Raw genomic sequence first — 20,598 nt, 5'->3', positions numbered from 1 at the left:
GAATCTAATCACACTGAAGATAGTTCTGCGGTATACGCCAATGCTGTACCGTTGCAGAGAATCTGTGTCACGCAGCTAACAATATTTTCAGAAAAGTGTTCAATATTCATGCACAATTCCAGGTTGTCTGAGCAGAAAACTGCCTGTATTGTTATATGCCATGCCAGAATCTTTTTCTATGCAAACTATACTTGATGTAAAATGTTAAATAGAAGTATAGAAGATATGCAAGTTTTTTTGTTTTTTTACCCAAACACTAAATCACAACTTTTAAATAGTATTAACAAAAAAAAACTATTAAAAAAAAAAAAAGAGTTTCAAATAAATACATGTATTTTCTCATGGGAATAGAAATATACAATAAAATAGACTATATTCTCTGACATTATTATATGGCAAGTTTATTTTTCTGTTATATTTTGTAAAATATTGAGTCTTCAGGTCTTGTGTTTCTTCCAATCTTGCATTTCGTGTGTAAAAGACTTTACGGAGGCAGTAAGGTTGTTTAGGTTGAAATTAGGTTGATTCTGTAATAAACAATACATTTAATGTCTTACTATGTGGAAGTTAAAGATCATTACTTTGATTTGTGACCAAATGGATAAGAATATTTCTGTGAACTAGACTGGGATATTAACATCCAAAAGAACTATTTGCATTGTGAATCATATTAACCTGCCAAGAAAAAAAAAACTAGAAAAAAATAACTACCACAAAACTTGGAATATCATAAGCAAGTCATATGGACTACTTCTTATTTTTTAAATTGGGAAAAAAAATAATTAGTTTTTTCAGTGTGTCAGAGAAAGGTCATGCCAGTTAGGAACGACCTGAGGGTAAAGTAAACAAAGACAATATAAATTAAATTTTCCTTATGCAATAACCCTTTAAAAATTTAGTTTTTAATTCATGTTGAACAGAAAATATATCATCTTAGCGTCAAATTACAAAAAACAAATTACCGCTTATGTGATGTGTTTCTAATGTAGCGTCTATGGGGCTTAGATTGATGTTGCTCTCTCTCCTGGCTGCCATTATCAGTCTCACACTATTTTTCCCTTTTTTCTGAAAATTTTGATAACACCATCGTGGAGTTTTCCTTTTATTGTTTTGTGTATAAAAGACTTTACAGAGGCTGTATGAAAAGAATTTGCTTGATTCTGTAATTAACAACAGATTAATTACTTAACTCTTGATTTTTCTTATGCAACAACCCTTTTAAAAATACAGTCATTTTTAAATTCATGTTGAACAGAACTTAAATACCACAAAAAGCATCTGCAAATGTTTACCCTCTGAACTTTAAAGCCAAACTAACATTATAATTATTCCTCTTCAATGACTTTCATTTTACATCACTGCCTCTCATTAACCTCTGTCTCTCTATATATGAGATGATGTCATCACTGCAGCTGCATGGTCACCAGTGCTCATGTTAAGGTCGTGCTGTAAATTCTAAATAGTGTACATCCTCTCTAGCACAGATAATATGCACACTATGCAGACATTCTTATCTTACAGCAAAATATTAATCTCAACATCAAAAATCCAAAAATGGAAAATAAGGAAAATAAGGAAAGTAAGAGTAAAGTGTGAGTATAAATTCATGTTTTGAGTAAACAACTCCTCTAATCCAACTAAGAGCAAGAGTTTAAGGTATGCTCAAAGTAAAATTGCAGTAATGCGACAAACATGACATAATGTGTATATAATACTGCACTGTGTGTGTGTCTCATAATAAAGTATCCAGCAGATTGTGTGCTGTTTAAATGTGTAGAGCCAGCGCCCCCTATTGGACGAACCAGTAAAACAGATTTCGAAGAAAACCATGACGTCAGATGAACTATGTAGGTGTGGTGCTTTCACAGAAAAATAAGACTATTCAAAAACCTACAAGAAAATTCCCTTTTCAAAAGTACCACCTAAGAGAATTACTATTAATGAAAGGCAATACAGCTCTCCTGGTGAGACCGGCTAAAGTCTTGCTTGTAATGAAAAGGTAAAAACAGGAGGCCTTTCATTGCATGAGAGGAGCCGGGCACAATGACTTCGATTTAAATTTCTGTCCGGCAGAAATGCAGGCCTCTGGGGGGTCAAACCTTTAACTTTCACACAAAGAATGGCAGCTGATGTAGGGATACTTACAAAGGTTAATCTGCACCATACAAGTACAGCAGCAAGGTTAAGGGGAATAGTTTACCCCATAATAAAAATTTACTCAGCTTCTGATCATTACAAACCTTTTTTTCTATTAAAAACAAGAGAAGATATTTGAAAAATGTTGGAAACCATTAGCCACTGACATTCATGAAACAAATCCTATGAAAGATTTCAACATTCCTCTAAATTGCTTCTTTTGTGTGTTCAAAAGAAGAAAGAAATTAGAGATTGAGCAAACTGTGACAGAATTAGTATTTTTGGTGAACTGTGCCTTTATCAGAAATTATAGCATGTGTTAACTATGCAAAAAAAGATTTAGGTTCATGTGTGGAAACATATTAGGAACTTAGGCTGCACAATCTATCATTTCAGATAGGCAAGGGCCGATATAAGATTCTGACGGTATGATAACCTTGGATAAAAAATAACATGGTTTCACAGTATTGTGCTCACTGCTCTAAAACATATTCTTTGGATATTTTTTCTGCTGGAGATACTGATGTCCCAAAAAAAAAAGAAAGAAAAAAAAGATTTTAAAAAATCTTACACATACCTTAGGACTTGTATTACAGAAAATGTTGGCAGTTTTGAAACCTTGCCTTTTCTGCGGTATACCTCGAAAACGGGTATCATCTCATGCCTAGTTTCAGAATCGATATTGGAATGTGCGCATCTGCAATAATCACATCACAAGATTTACAGTGTTAGGTCTGGATTATAGTTGACCAGGAGCCTGTTTCATAAACCAAGCTAAAAATCCAGGATTATTTTGGTAAGTCAGGTTTATTAATGGCAGATTTTATTTCATAAATCAAATGTACGATAGTTCAAATTCAGTTATTCTGGAAGCATATGCTGGCAAACCAGCCTGGTCCGGGGCAGGTTAACTCTCAGGCTTAAGTTCATGATTAAGAAAGCACTGACTGATATAAAGTAGTAGGGTACATTTCCTAAAAAATGACTTTAAAGCCACAAACCCTGAGCGGAATAATCGGGTGATGGATTCGTGCTGAGCAGTAGCCTCACTTTTCCCATGGGGCGTGAGAAAAACAAGTGTCAAAGAGAAAGCAGCAATTTGCAGTGTTTTCCAAAGCAAATTAAAAATCCCACTGCTCGTGCATGCACGGCTCTTTGTAGCCATTATTTTAAACTTAATGTGCTGACGTTAAGCACATTTTGTATGTAAGTGAGCCTGCAATGCATTTAAACTTTTTTGTACGCAACAATTGGCAGTAGGTGTGCGTGCAAGGAAAAAAAAAATGTGTATAGTGACAAATATTTAATTTAATGTCAATAGGCCTAAACAATGGCCTGTGTTTTAAAATATATTACTACGAGTAGCCTATTGAGACGATCTGCAATTTCCTGTCAGCCTTCTCTCTCACTTTGTTGCAAGCCGTAGTTTTTGATTTTTACTATGTTTAAATTATTATATTTTTGAAATCCTGCATTGGTCAATCGCTGTGAACATGGCTGTGTCTCATTTCAGAGCTTTTTCTTTCATTATAGTTGCTATGGTAGCACACAACACAATCGATGCATCTACTGTGTGCTGAACCTTCACGGTTTCAAGACAGTAATGTGCACGAGAAGTTATCTAGATTATTTCAACTGAACTCAGATTAGCTAGATCAAATCTTCAACTTGCTGTTATGGACGTTTAGTTCGGCCCATTAAAGTCAGGTTTTTGACTTTATTCCCCGTTTTTCTAAACAGCTTTTATGAAACAGCCCCCATGCGTCACAAAACACAAGATTTTTAGAGTCACTGATTAACCATAATACAGTAAATGTTTGTCTTTTACATGTGTTTTTAGGCCTATGACGGAGCATTTCAAAAGAGTTTAAAAAGAAATTATGTGTTTCGGAGGCGTAACAAAGACTAACATTTAATTATTTATACAATGAAGATCATATAAGATGGTGTTAATTTACATTTACAAAAATGTGTTTCTTTTTGTATTGTTTCATGTCCAAATATCTGCATTTCAAACCTAAAACAAGATTATTCTGCTTACCACACTGGCCTAATATTTAGCTTGTTTTGAAGAAAATCTCACTTATTCATTCATTCATTCATTCATTTTAGTTCCTTTATTAATCAGGGGTCGCCACAGCGGAATAAATCACCAACTAATCCAAACTAGCCACCTTCTTGATTTGAGGCGAACGTGCTACCCACTGCGCCACCGAAAATCTCACTTAATTTGGACTTATTATTATTGAAAGTCGAAAAAAAAAACTTTTTTGATATTTGAACTAGAAACAAGAAAATCTGAAGTAAATTGAATTGTGATTACTTAATTGCTTTATCTAAATACTTGTTAGACTAAAAGTCAAACAGAGAATTCAAACCATTTAGCAAAACTGTATTCATAACACAATATTTTTCGCGAAACATTTAAATATTGCAATTTACCAATATCGTACAAAACTATTGGGAACTATAGTGAATGAGGGAGGCAGTGCACAGTATTTCTGTTGTTAGACAGTTTTATTGTAAACTAGTTCATGACCCAAAAGCTTCCATCCTTTTGACAGTTCCCCTTTTTAAAATGGCTTAACCAAATGAATGAAAGCACACAGTCCAACACAATACGATGGGCTACATGTAAACAAACTCCTCAATGTACTTTAACCATATACAACGTCAAAAGCAATATGGCAATGATATTTTCAATATAATAAGCAGCTTCGCATCATGTAGTGGTGCTTATTTTTGTATACATTACAATTAAAATAAATGGTAAGTGTAAGTTTTTGTTTAACTAGTTCCAATTAACTCCAATACCATAATAGATAATAATACTGTTATGTTCTGACTGTATATATGAAAATGCTTACATGTTTGTGTACGTATTTATTATTTAGATTCATAGTTTTATAGATTTATATTAATCATTCACAGCACAAGATATCATCACTGACTGCCCAACATAAAAAGGTTAGATTTTTATATGACAATAAAGTTAATAATAAAATAGATCGATATTATTTTCTTAAATATTCAATATAATATAATATAATATAATATAATATAATATAATATAATATAATATAATATAATATAATATAATATAATATAATATAATATAATATAATATAATATCCAAGGATGGGTTGCGGCTGGAAGGGTGGTTCATTCCCCTGTGGCGACCCCGGATTAATAAAGGGACTAAGCCGAAAAGAAAATGAATAACAAATAACAATAAATCAAATAACAAATGGTGTAAAGTAACAAATTACAAATACTCATATTACCGTAGTTGAGTAGTTTTTCTCAGGAATTGTAATTTACTGAGTAGTTTTAAAAACGTGTACTTTTACTTTCCCTTGAGTACATTTTTAGTGCTGTATGAGTACTTTTACTCCCCTATTTCCTTCAACCTGCATTCACTACTCAAAAAATCAGTCCTGTTATTCCTGTGACTGTCCAATCAAATCACACACAGAAATGTAAGAATCTTAAGACATGCAGCAAAAAGATTAGAGGCATTAAGTGTCCAAGAAGCTACTTTACACGCAGTGACCCAGAGACTGTTTAATTGCATGTCACTGATGAGAAGATGGCGAGGCAGTGGCGCAGTAGGTAGTGCTGTCCCCTCACAGCAAGAAGGTCGCTGGGTCGAACCTCTGCTAATTTGGCGTTTCTGTGTGGAGTTTGCATGTTCTCCCTGCCTTCGCGTGGGTTTCCTCCGGGTGCTCCGGTTTCCCCCACAGTCCACAGACATGAGGTACAGGTGAATTGGGTAGGCTAAATTGTCCGTAGTGTATGAGTGTGTGTGAATGAGTGTGTGTGGATGTTTCCCAGAGATGGGTCGCTGCGTAAAAACTTGCTGGATAAGTTGACGGCTCATTCCGCTGTGGCGACCCCGGATTAATAAAGGGACTAAGCCGACAAGAAAATAAATGAATGAATGATGAGAAGATGACAGGTGTTTACTGTATGATGACCAAAATGACCTTAAACAATAACTAAATGCACTACAGAATGTTACGTTTTTTACACACTCGCATTAATTACATGTAAGTGCATCAGCTTTTCACAGTGTAATACTCACTACTTTCTACTCTTGAGAACTTTCATAACAGGCTTGTAGTAAAAAGGGGTGGTTCTTTTTTCTTAAAAAGTGGACCTTTTTGCAGCCTCATTACGCTTAATTTTCTATTGAATTCTGGAATTTAATACAGCATTTAAGTGACATTTTAAGCACTATTCTGAATTTGTTTGTCGGATGGTCATTATAATCACACTTTGACTATTTTAGCCAAAATAGTATTCAAATCAATTTTAATATGAGCCACCATTGGTGCTTCACACCTTTTTAATGGTCATATTTTGTTTCAAGAATAAGGTCCAAGAATTACAACAAAAGTTTATTGTAAAATGTTTTCTCCATTTAAAACCAACACAGTAGCGAAAGATGACTCCTCTTATGTCCGATTGCACAGCTGGATGTTGGACTCATGTAAAATAATTGTTTGCATTGGCCAAAACTGAATAGCTGAAATCACACTGAAGCAACTGCCAAAAGAGGATTCCGCTTAGACTTAAAGCATTTTCGATGAGTTATTTTAACTCATTATGATGGCATACCAGTCAAAATTGGACAACTGAGCTCAAGTATGGGAAAATTTCTGGACATCTGTCAGTGAGGGGTGGGTCTTCCGAACCACCCGAACCCCACACACATAGTTTGTAACTAAGTAACTATTATCAAGCTTGATTATTGTGCATGTCTGCTGTAGTGTCTGGTTGGTTTAATGACAATAATTGTAATTGTAAAAGACACAAAACTTCACTTACATATTCAGATGTCTCATTGTTTAAAACAACAGTTATAAGCAATGAGAAGAAACAACAGGAAGAACAGGCGCCTTCAACCAAGAGCCCTAAGGAATCGAACACGGTGCACTGATGTGTATCAGCCCTCTGCTAATGCTAAGGGATGATGCAGCCCAGATAAAATTGCAAATCAATTACCATACAACTGCTGCCTGTAAGAAATACGGGAACTTTACCTTCAAAAGATGAGATCCTTGTCCAGCTAAAAAACATGACTTTGCAAGAATGACTCAGAGGAACTGGCCAAATGTTGATTTATATGTTTAGAGATATACTCTGGAGAGCTTTTGCTGTGATAGCTGTTTCCAAAAAGCTATAGCTATTCTAAAGAAGCTTTTACATCTATGCATGAAAACTATAAAAGGCTGGAATATACAAACCAGCAGTGCGCTTAACTGACTTCTCTATACTGTAATGTAATGTATTTTTAATTTAATGCCATGTCAGCAATCAAGACTATTTTCATGGAAGGAACATTTCAATAATAAATATTCAATTAAAAATCAACAAACAAATTAATGCATAAATTAAAAAAGATTTTTTTTGTGTTAATACATGATTAAAATTTCTTACCAAGTCTAGAAAATATGATCTGATCACCCCAACTTTTTCCTTCTTACACTGGCTGCCTGTTAAGTTTTGTATTGAATTTAAAATTTTGCTTCTTACCTATAAAGCTTTAAATAATCTATCTCTTGTTTTTCTATTTAACCTTCTGTCTTGCTACAATCCAACCCGCTCTTTAAGATCTCAAAACTCAGGGCTTCTGGTAGTACCTAGAACAGCAAAGTCAAGTAAAGGAGGTAGAGCCTTCTCATTTATGGCTCCTTAACTTTAAAATAGCCTTCCGGATAATGTCTAAGGCTCAGACGCACTCTCGCAGTTCAAAACTAGATTAAAGAGCTATCTTTTTAGTAAGGAATACACTCAATGCATCACATAGTATTATGCATTAATGTGCTCCATGCAGGTTTTTTGCATTTCTAAAAACTGGACTGACACAGTTTCAATTTACTACAATCTTCTATGTGAAGCTGCTTTGACACAATCTACATTGTAAAAGCACTAGAAATAAAGGTGAATTGAATGTAATAATTTATTATTTTGCAATGCATCCACTCCTCTTGCCACTTGTTTAAAATCGAACCCATTAATAATAGGTCTCATCATTGATGGAGGAGTTTGGCCTTTGTTCACCACTTGCTTCAAAGCATCCTTAGTAGCTGCGTCAGCTCGCTCATTTCTTGAAAGCCCGAAATGTCCTGGAACCCAGCAAAAAAATGAAGTGATAAAACTTGACTTCTCTGTAGTAAATGTCTTAGGCCCTTTATTCTCAGCGGATGATGAAGTAAAGGATTTTGTTTTATTCTCGTATTTGTTTTTATTCTTCTTTTAACTATATTTTATTAATTTTCATTACTGGAGTACTACATTGGCTTAATTTGCAGAACCCATCAAGTTAGCTTGTGTGGTAAGATATTAATCTAATTTGTTCCTTGAACAACATTCCAAAAGATAGCCCTAAACAAAACTCTAGCTAAGAAATATAACCAAGAGAGGATTCTGGTTTCTTTATTTAATGAGGGTATTAAATAAAGACAATCCACCACACTGCCCAAAAATAAAAACACCAGTAGATTTAGACAACTTTTTAATGTGTTTTTGCTTTGCAATGCACCTTGCACAATGACTCAAGTCAATTACACGACTGATCACGTGATGTCAACACAGCAGTGACCAGCATCAAATAAAGTAAAATTATAGACAGTTGACATCTGAAGTCCGAAGACGTCGTTAATTTCTCCTGTTATCACTGACAACTCCTAAAGCGGTGGGTAGTTTATGTAAAGTCATATATATTATCTACACAACAAATTGCAGGACAGCCTATAAACAAGCCATTAGCTCAATAAACATCTAAACATCTAGCAATAAACAGCTAACATCACTGCCAAACACTTTCTATTGATGAAAGACTTGATCAGCATCCAACACAACAAGAGCATCGAGCTCCATCCAACCACAACCATAAACACTGCCTGTAAGTTGTCTACTCTACAGCACTGATTAAACACCTTCCCAAAAGATGAATGTGAATGATCAAGTAAAACTGAGGTCAATAACATCAAGTAGTGCAGAAAATGCCCAAGTGTGATTTGAGCAGATAAACACGATGACACAGCGTTCAATCCCACATCTATCCTGATGGCATCCCGCTGTTTAGCTCTACCTCCTGAGCTGTATTAGCATCGGGCCTACGTGAGTGAAATATATAAGCGTCCCGTTATGTTTTTATTGAGGAATACATAGTTCCCACACCTCGTGCTCGTTTCCGCTTACCTCCCCCGCGTTGGTGGTGGCGGTGCTGGAAGTGGACGCGGCGCTGGGAGTGGGCGAGCGCTGCAGAGTGACCAGAGCCATGGATGGAAACCTCCCAGCACAACGGCCAGTCTATCTGTCACAAGCTAAACCGGCTAGCGGATTTCCCCCGGCAGATCTTCGGGGACTGCGCTGCGACTCCACGCGCTCGCTGTTGTTAAAATGCCATGGCTGAGCGGCTCGTTTGTATCGTTGATTCCGTTTTGACATGAGCTGGATGTTGTTTTGGTGCTTCTCACTCACTTACTACCGCATGGGGCTCAAACTCGCACCGCTACTGATGCCCACAGTTGTTCATTAGCGGTGTGTTCGTACGAATCGGTGTTTTGAATGAATCTTTTGATGTGAACGTCTTTCTTTGCTTGTCGCTGTTCAAAGTGAGTGGCTTGCGTTCTGTCGTGATGATTGATTCTAGCAGGAGCCAATAGCCTTCGAGTGTTGGATGTGGAGGATGAATATCATTGGTTGAGATTACTGAAGGAACACGCCTTTTACTGAGCGAGTCAGTAGTGTTTTGAATCACGTTGAATATTTGATTAAACATGGAGAACTTCTCCTGTGTGGAAAGTATCAATCTTAGGCTTTTTTAAAAAGCTATACACTGCAGTTGACAACATTAGTTTAAAGTTAAAATAACTTATTTGAAGATGTTTTTAAAGGAGTGTGTTGCGGTGGTAATCGATTCAGTCGAGTAGTGAATCAGTTCAATTGGTGAGTCGATGACTGAAGTGATTCATAATTGCACAAAAATACATATTTGACAACACCTACTGGCGGAGCGATGTAATAATTCAGGCCACTGCTGTCACTGTGTGTAACCATTAACTCAAAATCGATTTCAATCCTAATCAAACAGCTGATCCAACTAAAGATGTTCAAGATTACTAGAGACTACATATTAAGCAGGTGTGAGTTGGAGCTGGTTGGAGCAGAGCTGCTGCCCTCCAGGAATTTGAAACCATAAGATATAGTTATGGAAACAGACCACCTTTTACTTTCTCTGTATTTAGTGGATTTACTTAAGTGTGTTTGTTATTTGGGTTATTTTACAACGGTCTGATAACATTTCTTCCATATTTCACATAAAAATAATTGTTATTAGAGCAGTTATTTTTTAGAATATGACAAACGGTCAGAATAAATAAATAATAATTAGTTTTTGTGACGGAAAGTCAGTTATTCCATATAGGAATTAGGGTTCTAGGGCTTGTATGACTGTAGTAGGTTATACATTCAATTAGGGGTGGACTTATAAGGTGGACCAATAAGCAAGGTAAGCAACTGCTTAGACCCCTGGGAAATTATGGGGGCCTGACCAATGCCAAAAATTAAAATTAATTATATAACTCATGAAAAATTTTGTCAAATCTGTCTATAACCATTAATGTTTTGATGTCATAACTTCTTTTCAAAACCAGGGGCCCTCGTGAATAGTGGAACATTCCTTAAATACTGCACATGATACAAATCTTAAAATCTAATCACAAATATGGCTGAATAACTGTACATATGGTTAGTTTGTGAACTTGTTTTTCTCTTTTGTGTGATTTTATTGTATTTAATTTTACATTAAGAAGATAAAAGTTTTTTTAAGTGTTTTATATAGAGCATTTCTTGTATATGGCCATTCACCCAAAGTGCTTCAAAATCATGAGGGGGAACTTTCCACACCACCACCAGGGTGCAGCATCCTCTTGGATGATGTGACAGCTGCCACAGGACACAGGACGCTCACCACACACCAGCTATTGGGGAAGTGGAGAGACAGGGATAGAGCCAATTTGGTGGATGGGGATGATTGGGAGGCCATGATCGTAAGGACATCAGGGTTACACCCCTACTCTTTTATGAGAAGTGCCATGGGATTTTTAATGACCACAGAGAGTTAGGACCTCGGTTTAACGTCTCATCTGAAAGACGGGTGAGATGAAAAAGTTCCACTTAAAATTCATTTTTAACATGCAGTTTATATTGATATAAAAAAATATCTACAGAAAAAATATATATCTATCTATAGAGAAAAAGAATGTATCGAGTTTCAATGCCTGGGCCCCATACCTGGAATTGCTTAGGGCCCCCAAATCATTAAGTCCGCCACTTCATTCAATATATTTTCACAAAATCCAAATTTGTAATTAGTAAAAAAGTCATTTCAGTTGCAATAAGGTGTTGTGGATATATAATATAATATAATATAATATAATGTAATATAATATAATATAATATAATATAATATAATATAATATAATATAATATAATATAATATAATATAATATATTTCCCAGAGATGGGTTGCGGCTGGAAGGGCATCCGCTGCGTCAAAACGTGCTGGATAAGTTGGCAGTTCATTCCGCTGTGGCGACCCCGGATTAATGAAGGAACTAAGCAGAAAAGAAAATGACTGAATAATATAATATAATATAATATAATATAATATAATATAATATAATATAATATAATATAATATAATATAATATAATATAATATAATATAGGGTGGTTAGTACAGTCACTGACCTGGATCAGTTGGTATTTCAGTGTGTCGTTTGCATGTTCTCCTGGTTTGCAGCTGGAATGGCATCCACTGTGTAAAACTCATGCTGGATAAGTTGGTGGTTCATTCTGCTGTAGCGACCCCTGCAAAATGAATGAATGAACAATTTAATTTAATTTGATTACAATTATTCATTCCATAAGTTCTAAAGTCTGCATTGTCATTATGTAGATAGTAAATCTAAATGAGCTTCCCCTGTTGATATTAAAATTTGTTTATTCAAGTAAAATATTAAACAGACCTCAAGAAGAGGCCAAGTCTGGCTCTAATACAATCTGGTGGACTTTACTCTATAATCCAAGCTTTGTGTAAAGAAAAGCAATTGAATGGCTGCAGTTTTTGATCGTGTATGTTATGCAATGTGGGGAATAAAGTTAATTAGTAAGTTCAGATTCTGTTTGATGCAGTCTTGAGGCATTGCATGTTAGGAAAAGAAGCAGGACTGTTTGCACTAGTTTTCTACTAGACAGCTTAATTAAGGTGAGTTTTTTTCAGCAGTGCTTTACATGCAGAGAATTGCTTACTCAACTAAGCTCACATGAAAGTGACCAATAATGAAAACCAATCTTGTCAGTCTTGCATGTGTAGTATTAGCTGATTTCTCTAGATTTTTTATTTTTGTACATTAAAATTAATCAATATTTTAAGAGAAGGTTCACTGCAATATCATGTTTTAAGTTTTAGTTGATGTGTTATAAAGCTTTGTGAACATAAACATTATTTCTGAATGTAATATGCTCAAAGTTCAATGCAAAGGGAGACACTGGCTTTTACAGAGTTAGCTTAGCATAGCCTACAGCAAACAAAGTTTAGGGACTACAAACAAACAAAAAAAAATTAATCCAGGTTAGTAAAATCACAAATGCTACAGACTTTGTGCATACACCATGGGCACACACCTCCTGAGGAGCTAAGACCCATGGCCAGAGGCGCAGTAACATTATAGCACAGAAAGCTAAAATGTCGTCCAAATGCTGCTATTTCCACAGAGTTTCTGTTTCTGTGTTGGGCTTCCAAAGGACACAACACAAAGGGAGAAGTGCTTACAATTTAATTTTAATTCTGTTCCAGAGATTTATAAAAAATATACAGCTAGCATTTGACAAAGGACAGCTTACAGAATCTTTCCCAGTTCAGTGTTGGATTCAGCTTAAACTCCTCAAAGAAGGAGCAGCTCCAACCATAATAGTCCAAGCTGTGGATTGTGAGCCACAACCTGTAAGTATTTTGATTTGTTAAAACTGATCTATTACATGCATAGTTTCTAGCGTTAATGGTATGTTGTAGCAAGGATGTAAACAAGAATGTGAACAATGGGAAATGCTGTTTCGCAATGCTAACAATTAGGCTACAAATTCATATTTATCATTAAAACCCTTGTAAACAGTCACAGTCCTCCACGCAGTGGATGCCCTTCCAGCCGCAACCCATCTCTGGGAAACATCCACACACACTACGGAAAATTAACCTGTACCAAACGTCTTTGGACTGTGGGGGAAACTGGAGCACCCAGAGGAAACCCACGCAAACGCAGGGAGAACATTCAAACTCCACACAGAAACGGCAACTGAGCCGAGGCTCGAACCAGCGACCCAGCGACCTTCTTGCTGTGAGGTGACAGCACTACCAACTGCACCACTGCATCGCCCCGTGAAAGACACTTGTCAGATTTTATTTTAAAGAGCAGCCATAAGGTTTCTTTTTATTTTTTGTCTGATTCAGGCTCAAACTAATACAGCTACACTGACTGACAGTATTTACAAAGCAGAGGCAAAGCGCGTACTTATCGGGGTGTGACGCTTTTGGTGACGTGGAGCCAGTCTGTGAATCACAGCACATTATGTTAGCTGAGCAATCAGAGCCTCTGGAGGGCGGCCTTTCGGAGGACCTTGGAAATATGACAGTGGTTTTCATGTTAGCTGAGTAGCTGTATATATTTAATGTAAGAAATATGAAAAAATATGTGATTTTTTTTTTTTATAAATGAAGGATGAGCACACATTACTTTGCACCCCATAAACACAACCAAGTCTTAAAAATAGACTCTTGACCCCCCCTTTAAGTCAGCTGCAAGGTTAATCATATGGCAGCATTGAGCTCAAAGAATGAGCTAAATTCACTTGCACATCAGATAAATTAGAAGTTTAGTCCTTTAACAAATTACCTATTATATGCAGCAAATATGCTCACTTTTAAGGCACTCTTCTGTCTGCAGTCATGAAGGTGTGCATCATTGGCGCAGGGGTCATCGGTCTCTCCACTGCTCAGAGCATCTACCAGCACTTCCACAGCAGAGTCTCTCCTCTCACCATAGAGGTTTATGCTGATTTCTTCACTCCTCTGACCACCAGCGATGGGGCAGCTGGACTCTGGCAGCCCTATCTCTACGACAAGGGAATTGTCAAAGAAACGTGAGCCTTTTATCTGTCCATAGGCTGTTTCTGAGATATCCTGAAGAACCCTGCTAATAAAATGTTTTCTTTTCTATTCTCAGTCAATGGAACAAAGAGACCTTTGACTATCTACTGAGTTTCATCAACTCTCCAGATTCAATCAAAATGGGTATCTTCCTTCAGTCTGGCTACAATCTGTGCGCTGAAACTGCAGCAGTGAGAACACTGACATTTCCCATTTTAAAGGGACAGTTCACCCAAAAATTACAATTTACTCACTACTTACTCTGCCTCAAGTGGTTCCAAAGCCTTTATGACTTTCTGTTATGTTGAACACATAAGAAAGCTGGAAACCTGTAACCATTGACTTTTATAGTAGGAAAAAATGGACTATGGAAGTCAGTGGTTAAAGGTTCCTAGCATTCTTCAAAATATCTTCTCAGCAGAAGAAAGAAACTCATAAAAGTTGGGAAGAAGTACATGCAGAATAAATGAAACAGAATTTTAATTTTTGGCTCAACTATTCCTTTAAATGCTTAATTTTAAAATATCCCATGTAGCTGCATGTTAAATTACATTTTATTGAACAATTACATATTCTGTATCTGCTTCTTGTGCAACAGGACCCCTCATTTAAAGACACAGTGCTGGGTTTTCGCCAACTGACCAGTCGTGAATTAGAGATGTTTCCGGGCTACAGGTACTTATTACATACGCAAATCTGAAACATTGTTTCAAGGTCAGAGTCTTGTACAAGATGTGGAGCAATATTTGGTTTAATTGTACTAATTAATTATTAATTTGGTTTTAACTCAGACCAAGCCATTTGTTAACCGAGGGGTGTAGCAAACAGGGGGACGGGGGATATGTCCCCCTCACTTTTAGAGACAGATCATTTAGAAACAGGTGATTAATATTTCGTCACCTTAGAATTATAAGGTTCTATCTGACATTTTCAAAATTGAGTTATTGACATATTCTTATAAAATGACAACTTATTTACATTATGGGATTTTTTTATAAGTTGTTTACATTTTAAGACTTTTTATTTAAAAAAACAAATCTTACACACATACTGTACTGTTTGCTACGGAATGCAAACAATTTGAAGCTCAATATCTCAAAATCATTCAGAACGCAGATAGAACTTTATAATTTGTGGCGTATTATATGAACGAAAACTTTGGGTTCTCATACACCTGCCCCCCCCAATTTTAAAATATCTGCTACACCCCTTTGTTAAACCCTACTGAGGGGGCAATGTAATATTCCATGTCACAAGACAATTTGATTAAATTTAACTCATAATGACTTAAGTTTTATGATTTTATTTTTTCAGAGAATGAAAATTGATCAAAAGAGAAATAAAACTGTTATGATTGAAAGTCAGGATTATTTTACTAAATATTGCTTTCTCTAAACTTCTGAATTAAAAAAAAAAGGTTTTGTCTAAAAATAATGTAAACATGGCACCTTTTTGGTTGAAAAACTGGGCTCTAAATACATACTGTACACTGTATTTTATTTCCAATAGGGTATAGTGAGTATAATATAATATAATATAATATAATATAATATAATATAATATAATATAATATAATATAATATAATATAATATAATATAATATAATATAATATAATATAATATAATATAATAGCTATTACTTTATATTTTGAAAAAGCCGCTGGTGCTTGTGTTTATCGACAACTTTGACTTTCCATTTAAATTAAATGAAACTGTTCTCAGGGTCATCCTTTCATTTTGCATTACCATCTATTCTCAGCTTTGGCTGGTTCAACACTTCTATCATGATTGAAGGAAAAACATATCTGCCCTGGCTGATGGACTGGTGAGAGATACACAAATTGTACACAATACATGTATATTTTTAAAACTTAAGATCTAGAACACATATGAATCATTTTCTTGTTTTCTTAACAGGTTAAAAGAAAGAAATGTCAAGTTTTATCAAAGAAAGATTGATTCATTTAAAGAGGTTTGGATGTGTTTTTGCCCTATTTTGAGTAAATATAAAGCTCTAGATTAAGATACTTTATTCAGAAAAACATCACCCTGTGAAAATACAGTATATTTTTCTTCATATATTTTGTCTGAAAAGTAATTTAGTCTGAGATGGCTTTTAGCTATATTTAAAAAGGCATTTAATAACAAACAGCATATTTGAAAGAAATATAATTACTTTGCAAAAAAGACTGTCAAACCATGTAATGTTTTAAATTAATGATTAATTTCTTAATAGCTTTTTTCCTTAAGCATGTACAATCTTTTTTAGTTAAACAAATGAAATAAAATTACAAAATGCACCAAAATGTTATATTCAAAATCATATAATTTCTCTGATTCTCTAAATTTATTTACACAGAACTGCAAGTGCATTAGATTACCTAAAAAGTTGTCCCTTTCATTTTTCTAGTCAATAAGTACTTTAATTACAGTAACTAAACAATTTACAAAATGTGTATTCAAAGATTCAGTAGCAGTTTAAATCGTAGGTCTCAAACTCAATTCCTGGAGAGCTGCAGCTCTGCACAGTTTTGCTCCAACCCTAATCAAACATAGTTGCAGAAACAAATCAAGGTGTTTAAGATTCGTTTGAACACTTGATTATTTGGATCAGCTGTGTTTAAATAGGGTTGGAACAAAACTATGCAGAGCTGTGGCCCTCCAGGAATCGAGTTTGAGACCTTTGACTTAAGCATAGCAGCATTATAATTCATTTGAGTTACTCTAAGAATATAGAGTCACACTAGAAATATACTGTATGATGTTTTCCAGTTGTCAGCCTGTGGTGCTGATGTGATAATCAACTGCTCGGGTGTTCGCTCAGGAGAGCTGCAGCCTGATCCTGAGCTCCAGCCAGCCAGAGGACAGATCATTAAGGTGACTTTTAATGGTTTAATTGCCTAATTCCCTCTGTCTTCACTGGATTGTGTGAAAGGTGCCAAATATATTAGATCAATTCCAATGGCAGTTCTAGTTTAAATGGCACCCTGGGCAAAACCACTCCAAACATACCCCCTCCCCCAAGAAATAAAGGCACTATGTGGTTGACTTTTTATATTTTAAATATTTAATTATATATTTCAAATATATACATTTAAATAATTATTATAAATACATTTAAATATACTTATTTATTTTCAATAAATATAACAATTTGTGTATTATTATTATCATTATTATTATACAAGTAATTTTCTAAATAAATAAGAGAAGTCGATCCTAAATGTAACTGAAAAACAATGTAAAGACACGACTTTTGCATGAATAAGTTCTTTATGGGTTCTTTAGAATACAAAAAATATGTTTTATAGAATTACCTGTTGTCTTAGACCTGGCTTATGGCAGAGAATTAATGTTATAAAGTCTTAGTTGCCTCCCCGACTCATTATTTCTCCTTTCTGCTTCATAGCCATGTTTAGTACATCATTATACAAACTTTAGTTTTGTCGACTTGCATGTCGATCCCTATCGTCATGCATGTAAACAATTGGGAATAAGAGCGGCATGTGTAAGGCATGCGGAAATGGTTTTCTGTGTGCGTTCCTCAATTTGTTTAAACCAGCGTTGTTACGGTGGTACATACAGAATAACAAACTTGCATGTGTAAAAGGCGCCAACTATGAATATCCCCTAACGTCTTTATTCTGGGATAACAACTCAATACACTTGCATGAAGTAAATCTTATTTCAAAGCTTTTACTGGGGCACTTTTATTTGCACCGTCTCCCTGTACTGCCCTGGGAGATTGCTGATATTGCCCCATGCCTAAATCCACGACTAATTAAATTCAGTAAGTTCAATTGTTTTCTGATATCTACATTGTAGGCAAGGCTTATTTAGGTTCAAAAAGTCTCCTGAATTTTTTTTAACACACACTTGTATATATGGTTTACGAGGACTCTCCATAGGCATTGTGTATTTTATACTGTGAAAAGTGCTTTGGCCACCACCCCTACCCTAAACCCCACCCTCACAGGAAATCTGTGCTACATTTTTAATGTTAAAAGACCTCATTAAGTATAATATTTAAGCATTTTGAACTAGGAGAACACACGTCATGTCCTTGTAAACCACCTTAACAGAGTACAACTAGGTCATAAACATTTATTCATATTCGTTTCGGCTTAGTCCCTTTATTAATCAGGGGTCGCCACAGCTGAATGAACTGCTAACTTATCCAGCATATGTTTTACACAGCTGATGCCCTTCCAGCTGCAACCCATTGCTGGGAGACACTTACACTCTCATTCGCACACATACACTATGGACAATTGAGCTTACCCATATCACCTATAGTGCATGTCTTTGGACTGTGGGGTAAATCGAAGCATTCAGAGGAAACCCACGCGAACATGGGAAAAACATGCCAACTCCACACAGAAATGTCAACTGACCCAGCCGAGGCTCAAACCAGCAACCTTCTTAATGTGAGATGAGAGCGCTACCCACTACGCCACCACGCCAGACTGGTCGTAGGCATGCATGTCATTATACAACTCTGTATAAACTTGTACACACAACATGATGTACTAAGATAATAAACATGTGCAGAATAATCATACTTCTCATACTATTCAAGTGAGAGGTTTATTGTGTAGCTTGTGAATGAGATATCTAATAAAATCCAGAGCAGGGGTGTTGTTATAGGACCCTATTTACTAGGGCATGTGCTCCAGTAAAAACCTGCTGTGCCCCAGTAAATGCTTTGAGTTTCAATTTACTTTACATGTCCTTGTATTTATCACGATTGGTAATCTCAGAATAAAGATATTCCAAATATCGGCTTTTTTTTTCAACAGAACAAAAAAAAGAATCGCAGACTGGTTTGGAACAAGTGAACGTTCCCTCAATACTAACAATGTGTGCTAGTAAAACAAACATTACAAATTTTGATTTATAAAAAAACAACAAAAATCAATAGGGGTGAAAACATCCCCTCAAACTGTGTGCTGTATGTGAACAGGTAGACGCTCCCTGGATAAAACACTGGATCTCCACACATAATTTCTCGTCTAGGGGTAATTCAGCTTACATCATACCTGGGTGAGCATCTTCATGATCAAAATCAAATCCTATTCACAAAATATTAAAGTCAGAGTTTTGTTTTTAAAAGCAAAATGTGATCTTAGCAGTGTTTCAGACCTGTTTGTTTCCGCAGGAGTCGTTTGGTCACTGTTGGTGGAGTTTTCCAAGTGGGAAACTGGAATCGGCTGAACAGTTCTGTTGACCATAAACAAATCTGGGAAGCCGCCTGCAAACTTGAGCCCAGTCTACAGGTAGAAGATCAGATGGTTTTATTATTGGTTAAGTATTGAATTTCCTAACAAAACATCTTTTCTGTCTAGCATGCGCGGATAGTAGAAGACTGGACTGGTCTCAGACCTGCACGCAGTAAAGTCAGACTAGAGAGAGAATCCATACGATGTGGAGGACACTCATTTGAGGTGAGCTCATCTAGTGAAAAGAGCAGCATTTCATTTCATTACATCTCTTTTTTTCATACGTCATGCTGTTTTTATTGCCTCAGGTCATCCATAACTATGGACATGGAGGTTTTGGGCTGACCATCCATCGTGGATGTGCTGAGGAAGCTGCTCGGCTCTTTGGACAGTTCCTGGAGCAGAAAGGCTTGCTTGTTCAATCTAAATCACAAGCAGCACAAGCTAAATCACGTCTCTGAAAAAATGTGAGCCTCTTTGAACAGTGTTATGATTAATCTCGTCAGACATCAGCAATATTTTTCCTTAATCTCATAACCGCTGTCAGACTGATTCCATAAGATAATGAATACACTGAGTGCAAAAATGTGTACCAGACTACTGGGATCTGCTGCAGCCTAATGTCACTGTTTAAATGATCTATTTTATCACTCATTAATTTTTTAAAAACAAATTGCAGAACTGAATTGTCAGCAATTTGCTCTTTTGATATACAATAAAGAATTAAATAAAGAATTAATGTATAGTTTTGTGCTTTTTAAAATTTCTATTTTATTGTTATTATCCACATGTGCAGAGCTCGGCATATATGAGTACCCCATATATATAGGGAAAAATATTAAATAAAAAAATATATAGAGTTTTGTTAAAATGCTGTAGGTTGTATTTTTTTTCAGTATCTGTCATGAATTTAAATTTATTATCTTTTCATTTCTAAATATGTTCTGTGACAAAAATATTACTTAAATATATCTGTTTAATAAATCTGTTTTTGTTCAAATGCATCAAAATATATCACCCATAT

The 20,598-nt window shown here is 35.6% G+C and overlaps 2 protein-coding genes across 5 annotated transcripts in view; one reads left to right on the top strand and one right to left on the bottom strand.

Annotated features, from left to right (window-relative positions):
* Positions 1-9,668, bottom strand: part of ssh1a (slingshot protein phosphatase 1a) — an 88,928-nt gene extending 79,260 nt beyond the window's left edge. The window contains exon 1 of the mRNA XM_005165198.6: positions 9,346-9,668. Coding sequence (XP_005165255.1) covers positions 9,346-9,426 — 81 coding nt within the window. The 5' untranslated portion in view covers positions 9,427-9,668. The remainder of the gene's footprint in view (positions 1-9,345) is intronic.
* dao.3 (D-amino-acid oxidase, tandem duplicate 3) lies at positions 9,391-20,309 on the top strand. Of its 4 annotated transcripts, none has more exons than XM_068221128.2 (13): positions 9,391-10,657; positions 10,803-10,896; positions 11,065-11,305; positions 14,153-14,348; positions 14,432-14,546; positions 14,954-15,030; positions 16,115-16,180; positions 16,273-16,327; positions 17,128-17,232; positions 19,319-19,398; positions 19,514-19,631; positions 19,701-19,799; positions 19,883-20,309. In XM_068221128.2, exons 4-13 carry the CDS (start codon positions 14,155-14,157, stop codon positions 20,033-20,035), a joined length of 1,062 nt encoding a protein of 353 aa, XP_068077229.1. In that variant the 5' UTR covers positions 9,391-10,657; positions 10,803-10,896; positions 11,065-11,305; positions 14,153-14,154; the 3' UTR covers positions 20,036-20,309. The 4 variants fall into 4 exon arrangements, with proteins under 4 accessions (XP_068077229.1, XP_073806180.1, NP_991257.1 ...); XM_073950079.1 differs by having other exon boundaries at positions 11,023-11,305; NM_205694.1 differs by lacking the exons at positions 9,391-10,657; positions 10,803-10,896; positions 11,065-11,305 and adding an exon at positions 12,375-12,417.
* The last annotated feature ends 289 nt before the right edge of the window (positions 20,310-20,598 follow it).

This window comes from Danio rerio, chromosome 5 (genome assembly GCF_049306965.1).
Source record: "Danio rerio strain Tuebingen ecotype United States chromosome 5, GRCz12tu, whole genome shotgun sequence".
NCBI classification, from domain to species: Eukaryota; Metazoa; Chordata; class Actinopteri; order Cypriniformes; family Danionidae; genus Danio; species Danio rerio.
Note: the sequence above shows the minus strand (reverse complement) of the source record. Positions and strands in the feature narration are given on the sequence as shown.

Bases quoted from the DNA above. Each gene is read 5' to 3' on its own strand.
- dao.3 (XM_068221128.2), top strand. From the start codon at position 14,155: ATGAAGGTGTGCATCATTGGCGCAGGGGTCATCGGTCTCTCCACTGCT. The intron at 15,031-16,114 runs GTACTTATTACA...ATCTATTCTCAG, and splicing joins GAGATGTTTCCGGGCTACAG to CTTTGGCTGGTTCAACACTT. The intron at 19,399-19,513 runs GTGAGCATCTTC...TTGTTTCCGCAG, and splicing joins TCAGCTTACATCATACCTGG to GAGTCGTTTGGTCACTGTTG.